The sequence below is a fragment of the Ambystoma mexicanum genome, chromosome 10 (assembly GCF_040938575.1).
Source record: "Ambystoma mexicanum isolate Mex_15411 chromosome 10, UKY_AmexF1_1, whole genome shotgun sequence".
In the NCBI taxonomy this organism is placed as follows: domain Eukaryota; kingdom Metazoa; phylum Chordata; class Amphibia; order Caudata; family Ambystomatidae; genus Ambystoma; species Ambystoma mexicanum.
Genome location: NC_090932.1, coordinates 1,483,847,127 through 1,483,862,804, shown reverse-complemented (window position 1 = coordinate 1,483,862,804; position 15,678 = coordinate 1,483,847,127). Strand labels below are relative to the sequence as shown.

The 15,678-nt window shown below is 48.9% G+C and overlaps 1 protein-coding gene across 1 annotated transcript in view; it reads right to left on the bottom strand.

Annotated features, from left to right (window-relative positions):
• The window catches only part of CFAP251 (cilia and flagella associated protein 251), a 1,318,836-nt gene that overhangs the window by 802,908 nt on the left and 500,250 nt on the right, over window positions 1–15,678 (bottom strand). Inside the window, exon 8 of the mRNA XM_069619593.1 lies at window positions 10,421–10,498. Within this exon, the coding sequence (XP_069475694.1) occupies window positions 10,421–10,498 (78 nt within the window). The remainder of the gene's footprint in view (window positions 1–10,420; window positions 10,499–15,678) is intronic.

Below are 15,678 nucleotides of genomic sequence, written 5' to 3'. Positions count from 1 at the left end.
GCGGCTTGAACATCTGCCCCCCAGGAGCGCTCTCATTTTGTGCCATTGCATCAGCGTTGGGCCAAGTTGAGGGTGTGAGCATATGTTCTCGGGCAACTTCTTTAGTGGGATAGCTAAGATTTCTGGTGGAAGGTAGGGGGTCATTGCGGATAGCACTATGTGTTTCCAGCTCGGTGTGTCTGTCGTATCGAGCCATCTCTTATCCCAGCATATTTGGGCCGACTGGTAGTAGGTGCACCAGTTCGGTACTGCTAGCCCCCGTCCCCATCGGCGTCACATTTTTTCCCCCCTCCAGAGGAATCGAGATATTTGTTGGTCTGGGTCCCTGTACATCTGACGTGTCAGTGTGCATGGGAACATCATAGCCAGGAGTATGAGTTTCGGAGGGAGTTAATTTTGAATGCGTTGATGCAGCCCACGTGGACAGCGGCAGAGTGTCCCACCTGTCAAGGTCAGATTATATTTTGCAGAAGATCGGGAGGTAGTTCAGTTCCATGATTGTATCAAGCAAGGGGGTGATTAGTATTCCCAAGTATTTAATATTATGTAGTTGGAGGTGGAATGGGGCGCCTCCACCTGGGTCCTAGGATATATCTGTTCTAAGCGGGCCAATTTCTGATTTTGACCAGTTAACTATATATCCTGTCATGGGGCCGTAGGCTTGTAGGAGGTATTGTAGTCGTGGTAACGGCATATAGGGAACAAGTTACTTACCTGTAACTGTTGTTCTCCAGCATGGGTCTGCCATGGATTCACATGCTCATGAATATTCCCCGTCGTCAGGCCGGGAATCCTCGGTAAAGAAAAAAAATCAGTATCAGTTTCGTTTCTGATCTGTCTTTCTCAGTAGTAACCAATCACTGGTCTCTGGGTCATGCTGCCCCCAGCCAATGACTGCCCTCTCCCTAAGCCCCGCCACTGGCAGCCATCCTCAGATTTCGTAGCACGCAGTGGCAGTAAGACCAAGTGAAGAGCCGTAGAGGGGTAGGAGGGAGGGTTCGCATGTGAATCCATGCCAGACCCATGCTGGAGAACAACAGTTACAGGTAAGTAACTTGTTTCTTCTCCAGCATGGGGTCTGGCATGGATTCACATGCTCATGAATATAAAAATACATAGCAGTACACACATGCACAACCAACGGGAGGTGGAAAAAAGGCTCAACATTAAGCATTACATCAAAACTCAACATTAAGCAGTTCTTTCCTCCTCACCAGGCTCACCTTAGGTGAACAGGTTGCGCAGCACCGCTTGGCCGACCCTGGACTCCTCCCTGGAATCCCGGTCGACGCAGTAGAATCTCGTGAAGGTGTGCGTCGACCTCCACATAGCAGCCCTGTAGATGTCCAGCAGGGGCACACCAGACAAGAACGCCGTAGTAGCAGCAATAGCTTTGGTCGAATTGGCTCTCCGACGGCCAGGCAACGGTCGGTTGCAACGATGACAGTGCGTGATGCAGCCGGAGAGCCATCTGGAAATGGAAGCCTTCGACAGAGCCTTCCCTTGGTTCACAGGTCCAAAGTTCACAAAAAGCTGTGATGTCTTCCGAAAACTCTTTGTGCGGTCCATGTAGAACTTCAGCGCTCTAGCCACATCCAGCGAGTGCAAAGTCCTCTCGGCCGGTGACGAAGGCGACGGGAAGAAAACAGGTAACACCAAGGGCTCGTTGAGGTGGAAGTCCGACGGCACCTTGGGCATAAAAGAGGGGTGCGTCCTCAGCACCACCCTCGTGACGTGAAAAGTCAAGTATGGAGGCTTTCAGGATAGGTTCTGGATCTCTCCCACTCGCTGTACGGAGGTGATGGCCACAAGAATCATAGTCTTCCACGACAGGAACTTCCACAGTGCTGAATGCAGGGGCTCGAATGGCGCCCCCATGAGCCTGGTCAACACCACGTTGAGTTCCCACGCCGGGGCAGGGGCCTTCACCCACGGAACACTCCCTTCATAAATTCCTTCACCTGGCAATGGGAGCACAAGGACACCCGTCCTGTGGTTCTGGTGTATCGGGAGATCGCAGCCAGATGTATCTTGATGGAGGCGTGAGCCAGTCCAGCCTTGGCCAGCGACAGTAGGTACGGCAGTACTTGAGGGGCCGTAATCCGCAGAGGGTTAATCTTCTGTGCACGGCACCAGACAGAGAACCTCTTCCACCTATGTCCGTAGCACCTGAGAGTTGAGGACGCCCTAGCTTTTGCAAGGACCTCTCTGCAGTCAGCCGGGATATCGTACCCTCCAAACTCTAGTGCTGCAGGAGCCAGGCCTGCAAGTTCAGCGACTCCGGGTCGTGATGAAGTATGGCGCCTCCTTCTCTGGAGAGAAGATCCGCGTCCGTCTGCAGCTTGACTGGTGGGGACGCTGACAAGTCCAGAAGGTCCGGGAACCAGATCTGCCTCGGCCACGCCGGTGCGACTAGGATCATCCTGCACCGGGACCTCTTCAGCTGGTTGACGAGTCGGAGCAGCAACGGCAACGGAGGGAACGCATATAGGAACAGGCCGTCCCAGGGGAACTAGAAAGCATCGCCCATGCACCTCGGCTGGGGAAACCTGCTGGCGAACCTCTGGCACTTGTAGTTCGTCGCCGTCGCGAACAGGTCGATCTGCGGTTTTCCCCATCGTCGGAAGAGTCCATCTACTTGATCCTGATGCAGTTCCCACTAGTGGCACGAGCGCAGCTCCCTGCTGAGTGAGTCAGCGATGGTGTTCTTTATCCCTGCCAGATGAAAGGGCACCAGAAACATCCCTTGGGCGATAGCCCAATGCCACAGATCCTGGGCTTCCTTGGAGGGGGTGGGGATCTGGTTCCTCCCTGCTTCCGGATGTAGAACATCCTGGTGGTGTTGTCGGTGAAGATTCTCACCACTTTGCCCTTGAGGGACGGGAGAAAGGACCTGAGGGCCCAGAACACTGCAGGGAGCTCTAGGATGTTGATGTGGAGCGTCTTCTCCTTCGGGAGCCAAACGCCTCTCGCGTGAAGTTCTCCGGTGTGCGCTCCCCACCCTTCCAGGGAGGCATCCGTCGTCACCGTTATCTAGTGGGATGGGATCTGAAAATCTGTGCCCGCCCTCAGATGAGCGCGAGTGCCCCACCACCGGTTCGCTCGTCGGAAGGTCTCGTTGAGCGGGATCCTGTCCTCGAAGCTGCCCGTCGCTTGGATCCAGCGGGAGTCGAGGAACTCTTGCAGAGGGCACATCCGAAGCCTGCACAGGCGCACGAGATATATGCAGGAGGACATCATCTCGAGGAGGGACTTGATGGACCTCACCCTGGCCACGTCCGTGGCCAGCAGACGCTGCACCTTGCCCAAGATGGCCTTCGTCCTTTCCTCCGACGGTGAGGCCAGACACGCCACTGTGTCGAGCTTGGCTCCCAGAAACAGTGTGACTTGCGACAGGACCAGGTGGGATTTGGGAAAGTTGATGGAGAATCCCAGGTCCGTGAGCAGCTGAACGGTCTTCGCTGTGTGGTCTAGGCGAGCTCTCTTGTTCTTGCTTGGATGAGACAGTCGTCCAGGTAGGGGTAGACGTGGATCCCCTGCAGGCGCACCCGCGCCGCCATCAGTGCGAGGCACTTGGTGAACACCCTGGGTGCCGACTTCAATCCGAACGGGAGGGCCTTGAACTGGTAGTGCCGTCCTTGGACCACGAACCTGAGGAACTTTCAGTGTCCTTTCAGAATGGGGATGTGGAAGTACGCATCCTCCAAATCCAACGAAGACAGGAAATCGCCCTCCTCCAGATGTCCCAGCACGTGCTGGAGGGTGACCATCCAGAACCTCTGTGCCTTGATGTACTTGTTCAGTCGTCGCAGGTCCAGGATGGGGCGCCATCCTCCCGTCTTCTTTTTCACGAGGAAGTACCTTGAGTATACTCCGGAGCCCCGGAGCCTCTTCGGGACGAGCTCGATGGCACCTTTTTTGAGCATCGCCCTTACCTCCAATAGCAGTTGAGGGAAGTGATTTTCCTTCCTGGCCACGGGTGGAATGCGGGGGCACTTTTTTAGAAATTCGAGGGCGTGCCCCTGGGCCAGGGCGTCCAGCACCCAACGGTTGGTGGAGATGGACTCCCACATGCTGACGAACTTCGCCAGCCGGCCTCCCACCGGGGTGCTTCGGTGGGGGCCCGACACCGCTGTCGGTTCAATCTTGCTTGGAGGACACCTTGCCGCCTTGGCCTCCCTGGCGACGCCGGCGGGGCCCACCCAACTTGCCTCGTTCTCTATAGCCTTCCTGTGATGAGGAGCAGGCGGCTTGGCGGTATGTAGAGAAGCCACCGCCGAATCCCTTGGAGGCACCCTGCTTGCCTCCGGTGCTCCGAAAGGACGGCCTTCGTAGCCGGAGAACGCCTAGGGCCTTAGCTGTCTCTGTGTCTGCCTTGATGGCTTGAAGGGACTCATCCACCATTTTCCCAAACAGATTGTCACCGTGTTCCCGTCGAACGGCATGTCCAACACCTTGGCTTGTACGTCCTGACGGAAATCCGTCACCTTGAGCCACCCTCGTCGTCTAAGGCAAACGCTGTTGCCTAGCTTGCGGAAACCGGTGTTGGAAATGTCCCTTGCCACCGTAATGGCGTGGTCTGACACCACTTCGCCTTCTTGCAAGATCTCCAGGGCTCGGCCCTCTTGTCATCCGGTAGGAAGTCCAACAGGGGGGCGATCTTGTCCCATAACTCCCTGTCGTAGCGGGCCACGATCGCGAGGGCGTTGGCCGCCTTAATCGTTGTTGCCCCCGCTGAGATAACTCGTCGTCCCATTGCGTCCAGATTCTTTCCTTCGCTGTCAGGCGGGGAAGTTGACATTGAGGCCGACGCCCCCCCGCTTTTGTCTTGGCCGCCGCTGAGACGACCGAGTCAGGGGTCGGTTGTGCCCTAAGGCACAAAGGGGCCACGTCGGGGACCCAGTACTTCTTCTCGTACCGATCCCTCTTGGCAGGTGTCATAGACTGGTTCTTGAGAAGGGTGAGACCCTCGTCCCAGATATCATCCAGCAGAGGCACGGGGAGGACTGCCTTCCTCTTGGCCTCGCGCCGTTGGTAAAGGAAACCCTTCCTTCTTCTTCTCTTCGGTGCAGAGCTGAAAAAGCTCGGATGCCCTGGTGATCATTGCATGGAAAGATCCAATCTCGTCGGACGGGGAGGCCCGGGCTGGCGATGGGAGCTCCATCCCATCATCACTGCCGTCGTCGTCGGTACCCGTCGTGGCCGTGTCTGTTCCCGTGTCATCCCCAGGGACAGGGGACGTGGGTAAAGGCTGAGCAGGCCGTGAGGGCTGAAAAGGCGGGGCTGGATGGATCCGTCTTCTCTTGTTCGGGGGGCTTCCTGCCGGGCCCGGCTCTGGCTCCTCCTTCGAACCTGGTTCCGGATCCTCCGTCGGTGGTAAGGGCAATCTCGTCCTTATCTCCGAACATAAAGATTGTATTGCCAACAAAATGGCAGCCGAGTTATCCTGCAGCTCCAGAAGCAACGGGTGACTTGGATCCTCGCCGGTGCCGCCGTCACTCTCGTCGTCACCCTCGACGGGATCCCTCCCATGGGGACGGGCCTCTTCGACGCCCTCGTCGAGGCCCTCCAAGACTTCTACCAGCTCCTCCTCGGATGCTGTGTCCGTGTTCACAATGGCTACCGCCCCCCCCCTCTTTTTCCGCCGGGGTCTTCACAGGGGTCTTTTCGATGGGTCTGAAAGAGGCTTCCATCCACGGAGGCAGGGAGACTCTGGGCCCCGAGGTCGGCTCCACTGGTGTAGCCTCCACAGGCTGCGCCAGGGCCGCCGTGACTTCCTCGATAGAGGCCTTGGCCGGGTGAATCAAGGCCTTCACCGCCTTGGGCGTACTTGAGGCCTTCACCTTGGGGGGAGGGTCACCGCCTCGCTCCCCCTCGGCCGAATCCTTCGAGATGGACCGGTGCCTCTCCAGAAGCTTACCCGGGTTTTCGGATTTCCTCTTCCCCGAACCAGAGCGTTGGCTCGTGGTTGATGGTGCCGGGGAAGGCGCGCCCTGCCTGGCAGCCGAAGAGCCCAACCTTTCGGCGCACCCGGTGCCCGCGGACTTGCGGTGCTTTGCCTTCTGTTGGGTCCCCGTCGCAGGGGCGCCCTTAGAGGACTTAGAAGACCGCTAGGACTTCTTCTTCTTCTTCTCACCTGACGGACTCCTTCCTTCCAGCCAGTTGGAGAGACGAAGGTGTCGGTCCCTGATGGTCCGTTTCGACATGTTCCTGCAAAACGCAGTCCTTCTCCACATGCGTTTTGTCCTCATGAAGGCAGTAGAGACATTTTGAATGCTCGTCCTCCTTGAACACATTCTGTAGCTGGCATCCAGGGCAAACCCTGAACAGCTCTCCGGGCGTCGAGCTTCCTTTCTCCTGCGCCATGTTCGGGTAGGCCGCAGAAACTTCTGGAATCCTCCAAGGAGCGTAACTCGACTAAATCTTCATCCTTGAGGGGCATAGAAAAAAATCCGACACGGATACCCGTTAATCGGATGTTTAGACGGTGGAGCTTGAGGCTCTATTTGACCGAAAAATGAGAAATTCTCTTTGAAAAAGCACGAAAACGCAGCAAAAGCTCGAGAGCTAAACATGAGGACTCCCAACACTTGAGCGTGCAGTAAAAATCTGAATATGGCTGCCAGAGGCGGGTTTAGGGAGAGGGCAGTCATTGGCTGGGGGCAGTATGGCCCAGAGACCAGTGATTGATTACTACTGAGAAAGACAGATCAGAAACAAAACTAATACTCATTTTTTTCTTTACCGAGGATTCCCGGCCTGACGACGGGGAATATTCATGAGCATGTGAATCCATGCCAGACCCGATGCTGGGGAATAGGAGGTTGTCTAAACAACAACCTCGGAGCCTTCTATATTTCCTGGTTTCTTTTATGTCGGGAAAAAACCTATGTTACCCTTATGCCTTTCAGTGTATGAAGGAAGAAGTACTCCCGCCCTGACTGCATGCTCAGTGAAAAACGCATACACAAGTACTTGGAATAAACTACGACTCCTAGGGGTCTTATTTGCAAGATATCCGTGAACCAATAACTGAGAAGCAAGTGCACGCTCCTCAATCAGAACTCTTTTGGATCCCTGGTGTTTTCAGGGCTCCTCATCCTTTTGATGACATCTCTCCTCGGCATCCAGGTTTCCCTTTCTTCCTGGCTGGTTGCGCTCTCTGTATCCCCACCATTCCTCTGATGCTGCCTTTCTGGTTTTTGGCAAAGCTTCTCCTTTGATTTCCAGACCGTCTCTCATGTTCCCCTTGTGGGCTCTTCAGTGCATGGTAAACTGACAACAAGTGTGCCATATTTTGGTCTGCTTCTCAGACTTCTTTTTGATTCGGTTTGTTGTGGGAACATTCTGTTTGCCAATGGATGCTTACCTGGATTAAGAACTTGTACTGCTATTTGGATTTGCTATGGATAACAGGTTGGACATTACATGGTAAACTTCATCTTCTGGAACCTAGTCGTTGGTTCCCTCCTAATTCCACTACTAACCTATGCCAGTGTCTGTGTTTCTATTTATGATTGATCCCTTCAGGGTTTTAGGTATATCACCAACCCGGTCCTTCCCTTCAAAGACCAGGCTCCTAGAATACAAGTATGCCCTATACTTGGCATTCAGATATTTTATACGTTTTCCTTTTGACAGACACAAACCTCATTGCTCATTTTGCAGCAAGGGGGTGGTGCAGGGTACCCTTTTGTCGCCGGCCTTTCAGATGTCCCATACTGGTTAGTGGCTTTTGAGGTTCTGAGGGATCTTTGGGGATCAGCACCAGCCCCTTGCAGCTCATGACACCTTCTTACAGCTGGCAGAAAAAGATTTGGTGAACCTACAGAGTCCAAATAGATTGTGTGCTCTCAACTGGCTTGATTTGTGAACTCTGTGGAATTTCAGCTTTTGGCTTTGTCAATCATAGCAATACATGAAAATACATGTTCTTCTGTGCCTGGGAAGATAGGAGGCAGCGTGGGGACTGGGATATGTTAGACATTAACACATTGTATTGTATAATCATTTCAGAGCTTCTAATCAAGTTGAAGAAAATAAACTATTTTTACAAATATTGGTGTGCCCCTGCCTATATCTGAAACGGAAAGAAACTGTGTACAGACTATCCAAAGTCTTATGGATGTCTAATTTGGTATCCCATTGTCCAGACTCTGAAGGCGGAAACTCACTTAACTCATACATGCACAAACATTGTAGGTAAAAATGAAAATCCGATGAAAGATCATATTTTTTAAATTGTTCATGTGGTTCAAAAGTTTTTTTTGTTTTAAAGAATAAGAAATACAAAATACACAACTTGTTCTAATACAATATCGAAAGTAAGACAAAGAAACCATAATATAAATCAAATATCAATGCACAACACAACATAAATAAATGTCAAAGGTATCCCATCAATTAAGATTCATTGATGTTCCTAGTGCATGTCTGAATACATATTCAAAATTAAAAAGTGCTGTGTAGCTGGGTGATTGATTTCTGTAATCATGTTTCATTCTTACATCCCACAATACATCAATTTGATGCTTGAAAATGACATAGAATCGATAATTCAACAGTTAAGAAGACTAATCCAGTATATGGAATGCTCATTGGTAGTTAGAGGATTTGCAGAGTTGTCCTCCGAGTCCTGTGGCTGTGTGGATCCTATGTCAGGGTCTTAGGGTAAAAGATGTCTTTGCCAACGTGATAATAAATGACAAACGCAATTATAAGGGGCAGGGGCCCAACTGGTGAGTACTGGTTCCGTGCGCTCTTCACGTTTCGGCGGTCACAGAAATTGTTAAGGCCGCCTTCATCAGGGCGTCAAATTGAAGACCTTGCCGGGACTTGGATCCCAAGTGTCGGCTCGTGCCGTCAGTTAATGGAGACAATCACGATAAATTAGATGTAAGATGGAGCCTTGCGTGGCTGCCTAACGTCTAGTCTGGTTGTGCCGTGGAAACCCCTGGTAGTTCCTGAGAATATAAATGCCTGTGTCTGGTTGTGATGTGCCCAATGCTTATAGATGGACACATTTTAGTAGGCCCTCTCCATGGCACGGGAGATAAATGTAGCGTGCATCAACACCTGTTGTGATGATTCCCAGGACTCATGCAGACTGATGTGGACTCCAATTGATGGAGTCTTGCGGTCTCTGCTCCTTTAATTCTGAAAGGGGGACTGGAAAAGGTATCTGTCACTCCTGCCGCCCTCAACAGGCAGAAGAAGAAAAACTAGTCAAGATATATGTTTCTGAATTCCACTGCATAATTAAATATAAGTTTTCCATTTTTCTTGTGATCATCTTTTGTTTTAGTTTTGTGTTTCCTGGGCTTGTATAAGAGTGATATTCTGCCTATGTCAGTTTTTTAAGTAGTATTTCTTAATGTCTTTTTGTCTCGTTTCCTCTACCCAAAAATAGTTGAGATTACAAGCATGCAGTTCAGTTTCATTCTCTTCCTTGCAATTTCTCTAACATCTTAAGGATTCCCCATATGGGATATTATTTCTTGTATGTTTGGGGGAACTGCCCTTAAAGTGCTATATATACACGTGTTGGACTTTCATATACAGTTCCAGGATCAAAAATGTAATTCTGATGTGGTTTTAATCCAATTTGAAATAAGAAAAATATACAAATGACATCAGTGTTACAATGCCCCCCCACCACAATAACATCAGTCGTTTTATTATATGCTACCAACAGTAAATTACATTTATCTTTTGTAAATGCTGTGTTTGTCCATGCATATTACAGCTCATAATGTCGCAGAAATGCAGATGCATATTTGGACCCATGGCAGTACCTTGGAGCTTTTAAAATATGTTTGTCTTCCCCAGTTCTTTTCTAAAACATCTTTTATTTTGACTGATAAACTGATTTTTTAAAATGATTTTCCATCCTCCAAAAAAAGCTGCAGATGTGTCAGTAAAACACGTGCTGAGGAGCACACAACCTTTCATATAATTGAATGTGGACGCTAAACACAAACAATGCCAAAGGAAGACGACTCGTTCAGTTTAGTTGCAACACAAGAAAGATTATAAAGGCTAGCAATCTGCATGGATGGCATTCAGGCTCGGACTGGCCTATAGGGAAACAATGCCCGAAGCGCGGTAGGCCATGATTCTAGAATATACCACTTCTTGGGCCAGAATGGGACAGTTTCATAAGTTACTACACTAGTTTTAACCAATGTTACTAAGCAAATATGTTTTCCAATGCATTATTTGCAACACACTTTACCAAAAGAAAAACGTGCATAGTACTCAAACAATCTGTTCTGGATAGTAATGAATTGACCCTGATGCTATTCCTTAAAGAATTGCATTTTTGATTCATATCAGCAGGCACAGCAAGTCTATTAAGACTATATGCAGCAATTGCATTTGCTATATTGATGTCCGAGTTTTAAATCTATGTGTTACTTACCCATGCATAAAATATTACTTGAGACGCACTGTTGCTGATCAGCTGTGAATGATCCTGAGGATTAAATATAATGTAGTCCTAAAAAGAAATAACAGTTATCAATATCATACAACTAAAATATACATTACATTGCTTCTGTGATATCGGTTTCCAAGTGGTGCAGAATAAAAAAAGGCTGTGCCACTCAAACAGGATCTTGTTCTAATTTCTTGCATCTATTGTTTTATTAGCATTTTGGAAAGACATTAGTTTACTTCATGTTTTACAGAGGACACGTTGAGTGCTAGCTCATTTATGCAAAACATTCGAGTGACATAGTACACAGAGGGATCATTGTTGTTATAACATCAGCCCTAGGGAGCAGACAGGATGGCGCAGACGAACACTCAAGTTGGAGTTGGTTATTTTTTAAGAAACAACATGAAGGTTCTCAGATTGGAGGCAGACCGTAGCTCGGGTTGGAGGTTGTACCAATGGCAAGATACCAGGAAGGAAATTGGCACATATCATGAGATGCTGCACCAGTCTTTGGGGTATAAAAGGGCAGTGTTGGGATTGTGAGCTAAAAGGGAGAGAAAGTCTGGAACTGGCTCAAGTACATTAAAAAAATGCTATAAGACCTGGACCTTGGCTGTCTCTGGGGTTGTCTGGAGCTTGTCATTAATATATGCCCGAAGTGGTTAATACCCACTATTTACCCTATGCAGACAACATGAGATTGTGTCACATTCAACATCAAGATACATCCCCCCTTCCCCGGATCCCCTCTCCCCGTGCCATTCCTTATCCCGTCCCCTCAGCCCAGTGCCTCGCCAAGACCATCCTACCCATCCACTTGCTCCCCCCTTGTACCCAGCAGACCTGCCCAACACGCCACCCAACTCATGCCGCCTCCAACCATTTAGCCGTCATTTCTTAATGCTTTTGGGGACACCCCCTGTCCCAGTCTGGATACCCCTTCTCCAGTTCTGCGCAGTAATCCATTTCCTCGAACCAGTCCTGAATTTGGGGGGTGTTCCTGTACCCCATTCCTTCAACAGCGTCTTTTTGCCCAGTGTCCAGGCGTTCTGTGGCAATGATATGTCCTTAGCACTGAAGCCAAATCACCCTATATATTTAACAGGATCAGTTTAGGACAGTCTGGTACCATTCCCACTCACCATCCCTAACATTTTAACCTTTACCTTGTCCCAAAAGGCCTTCACCACCGGGTAATCCCAAACTAGGTAGAGAAGGAACCTGTTCCCATCCTACACTGCAGGCACTCAGAGTTAGCCGCCCGGCCCATCCGGTGCAGGGAATCTCTACTGTAGTATACTCTGTACAACATCTTATATTGTACCAAGCATAATCACATTGTGATGCTTGCTTCCTGCGGTGTCCCCATGGCCTTCACTAACTTTTCATCCTCTAGTGGGCCCAAGTCCCTCTCCCATGCCTCCCTTATTCATCAGGGGTTTTGATGTAAAGCTGTTTAGCATCTGGTAAATCTGTGTGATCCCTTTTCCCCAAATCTTGCCCTCCATAAGGTTAGCTTCTAAAGGTGACCTGTCCGGTACATCCCACATACCCCTCCTTTGCCAAGACATTGCGTGCTGCAATTGAATGCATATATATCAGTCTCCCTCCGCCAGTCTATATTCCTCCTGCAATTGCTGGAAGGTTGAGAGTTGGCCCTGCGTCACAATGTCCCATACCCGTCTAATGCCATTCTCTTGCCACCGCCGCTGCTGACCCAATTTCTGGATTTCTGGCAAGTCCACATTAACCCATATGGGCCGCCTCCTGCAGACTTTCGGGAGACTAGCACACTTGCCCTGGCTCCTGAGAGCTTGTGCTCTGCCTTACTGCCATAGGTCACCTGCAAGGAGGGGACCTTGCCCATTGCACCTAGATCATTCGCTGCCTCCTGGGCTGGCCGTTCCTCCCCTACCCTCCCCTTGGAGTACGGCATACCCCAAGGTTCGGTTCTTGGCCCTTTCCTATTCTCTCTCTACACCTATCTCCTTGCACCTGTTATCTCTTCATTCGGTATTTCTCACCATTTCTATGCTGATGACACCCAACTCTTCCATTCTTTCTCTTCCTTCTCATCTGACCTCCACCTTAAACTCTCCTCTTGTCTTACTGCCATTAAAAACTGGATGTCATCCCGCTTTCTTTCCCTCAATACTGATAAGACTGAAGACTTATTCTTTCCCTCCAACAATCTTCCCCCTCCCTCTCCTCCACCTTTCATTCACTTTCCCTCCTCTAATCTTCCTATCTCTGCCCATGCTCGCAATCTAGGCATTCACTTTGACTCCTCCCTCTCCTTTTCCCACCATATTTCTCTTACCTCTAACGCCTGTCACTACCACTTCTCCAATATTCCCAAAGTCCGCTCCTCGCTCACCATCCATGCTACTAAACTTTTAATTTCCTCCCTTATCTTCTCTCGCCTCTTCTATTGCTTCTCTTTACTCTTCAGACTACCTGCTTCTCATCTTGCCCCCCTCAAATCTATCTACCATTCAGCCGTCCGTACCCTCTGTCTCCTTGCCCCGCATGACTCATTTCTTCTTCACTTTCCTTCCTTGGCTGGCTTCCCTTTCACTCCAAACTTAAATTTAATTTCCTCTGTCTAGTCTTTAAATCTCTCCATGATCTTGCTCCCCCTTATCTCTCCTCTTTCCTCTCTTTCTACACTCCTTCCCGCTGCCTTTGTTCAGCTGACCACTTCCTTCTCACCGTCCCTCCTTCCCCATATGCCTCCTCCCGTTTCTGCTCCTTTCAGCTCCTAGCCTCCCTGCACTGGAACTCCTTACCTCTCTCAATCCACTCTATACCTACCTTTTCCTCCTTCTGCACTTCCCTGAAATCTCTCCTTCTCCATTACCCACCATGAAACCTTCCCCACCTCTCATTCTCTCTCCTTCCCTCAAATCTTCCCTATGATCCTCTCTACCCTTCCCCTTCCCCTTATCCTCCCTCATTCTCACCCTTATACCCCTTCTGTTTCCCTCCTCCTTCCCTTCCTCACCCCTTCCCTCTTCCCTCACAGATTAATTGCTCTACTTACTGTTTTGTTGGTTTGATTCACGATTGTAAATTGCTTCTACTGTTATAATGTTCTATGTATTCTGTTGTTATAATGTAAAGCGCTTTGGATTAAAGCGCTATATAAACACAATAAATACTAATACAAATGCCAATCTATGTGTGGCCATCCCTCCCCCCTGAATAGCCATTTGTTAATTGTCACCAGTTGAGAGGCCAGTAGTAAAGTTGTCAGTTCAGGCCTCCAGTGCCCTGTCCCATACCAACCTGGACTGTGTTCTCAATGCCACCCGCGTGACCCTATCTCCCCATATGATCCCTTTTTGCAACCGCTCTATAGTCCGGAAAACACTGTGGGGATCTTTGCCAGTGGATTATGCAAAATGCATATAAGCCTTGGCAACAAAGTCAATTGAACAGTTTTCCTCTCCCAGCTAGAGACAATGGTAATGTCACCCAATGTTTCATATCACTTCGTGAACCGCCCAGCACTGGGTCCAAGTAATTCTTGAGGCACTGCTCATTTCCTGTGCCTATCGTAATGCCTGACCGCTCTATCACAAGGGGGCAGCCTTCTTGAATCGCTGTGTCTCCCTCTTTGACCAGCATCAGAATGGACATTTCCCAGTTTAAAACTCATGGGGTAGCTACTGCTAAAGTAGTAAAGGAATCGTCGTAAGGTCACCATTTTTATCGAGGCCATGCGCCCCAACCATGATATATATATATATATATATATATATATATGTTCCACCGTTGAAAGTCACTTCTTAAGGTATCCAGCAGCTGAGTGTAGTTTGCCTCATACAGCATTGTCACAGATTTAGTTATAAAAACTTCTAGGTATTTGATTTTTTCTTCTGTCCATGAGGATTGTTTGTATCCCCGGATTTCTGCTATGTTATTTTTTGTTAGTATGTGGGTTAACCTTTAATACTGAAGCTGCCCCAAATTTTGTTAGTTCCAATACTATTGCTTTCAAAGATTCGCCTGGGTCTGATATGACCAGCAACATGTCATCGACGAATGCCTGGCGCCTCCCGTATTTGTTGAATGAAAGGTTCTAGAGATAATGTATACAGCAATGGGGACAAGGGGCATCCCTGTCTGCTACCCCTCTCTAAGCATATCAGGCTTGACAATTGTCCATTAATGGATAACCGTAAGGATGGGGTTTGATAGTTTGCCTGTATCCTCTGCACAAAACGCTTGCATTGTTTGAAAGAGAAAGGGCCACTCCACCTGATCGAACGCTTTTTCAGCGTCTAAAGCGAGGAGTACCGCTGGGATACCTCGCCGTTCCACTTTCTCAATTAGGTGGCAAACCCTTCTTAAATTATCGAAGGTCTGGTGATTTTTGTATAAACCCTGCTTGATCAGGCCACATTAACGTATGAAGTCTGTCTTCCATTCGTGTGGCTGGTAACTTGGTGTAAATGTTTGCGTCAATGTCAATTAGCGTTATTGGTCTATATGACCCACACCATGCCAGGTTCTTACCCGGTTTCAGGAATACCACCAGATTAGCCTCATCCATTGGTGCCGTGATATGCCTGCTTTTTTTGAAGGAGTTATACAAACACGTCAAATGGTGGGCTAGAATTTGCTTGTATTTCTTATAGAATATGTCTGTAAAACCATCTGGTGCCGGCGCCTTTTTCAAAAGGTGTTTCCTTATGGCCACAATCACTTCCTCCTCTGTAATATCCTCATTGAGCTCCTCCCTATCTATTCCTGACAGCTTCGGGAGAGATTTTCCGGCTAAATATGTATTTAACTGACCTTCCTGTAGCCTTTCGGAGGAATATAATGCTGCATAAAAGTTTTCTAAACATCTTATTATCCCTTCTGTGTCAATAACTTCCTCCCCTTCCTCTTTCTTAATCTACATCATCGTTTGGGTGGCCGTCCTTTGTCTTAATTGACATGCTAATAACTTTCCCGCCCTACTCCCCTGAACATAATAATGTTGTTTAGTTCTAAGTAGTGTCCTCGCTGCCTTTTTTGCCTTTTATAGGTCTAACTGTCCTCTGACTATTCTATATGTTTTTTTTTATTATTTCCTTCATATGGTAATTGCTAATTTTTGGCATTATATTCTTAAATTGAGTCTCTAAGTCATCTTCAAGCTGCCTAGATATATTTTCCTTCAATGCTTTGCAGGCTATCAGTTCGCCTCTGACTACCGCTTTGAAGGCATCCCACTAGACACTTGGGGA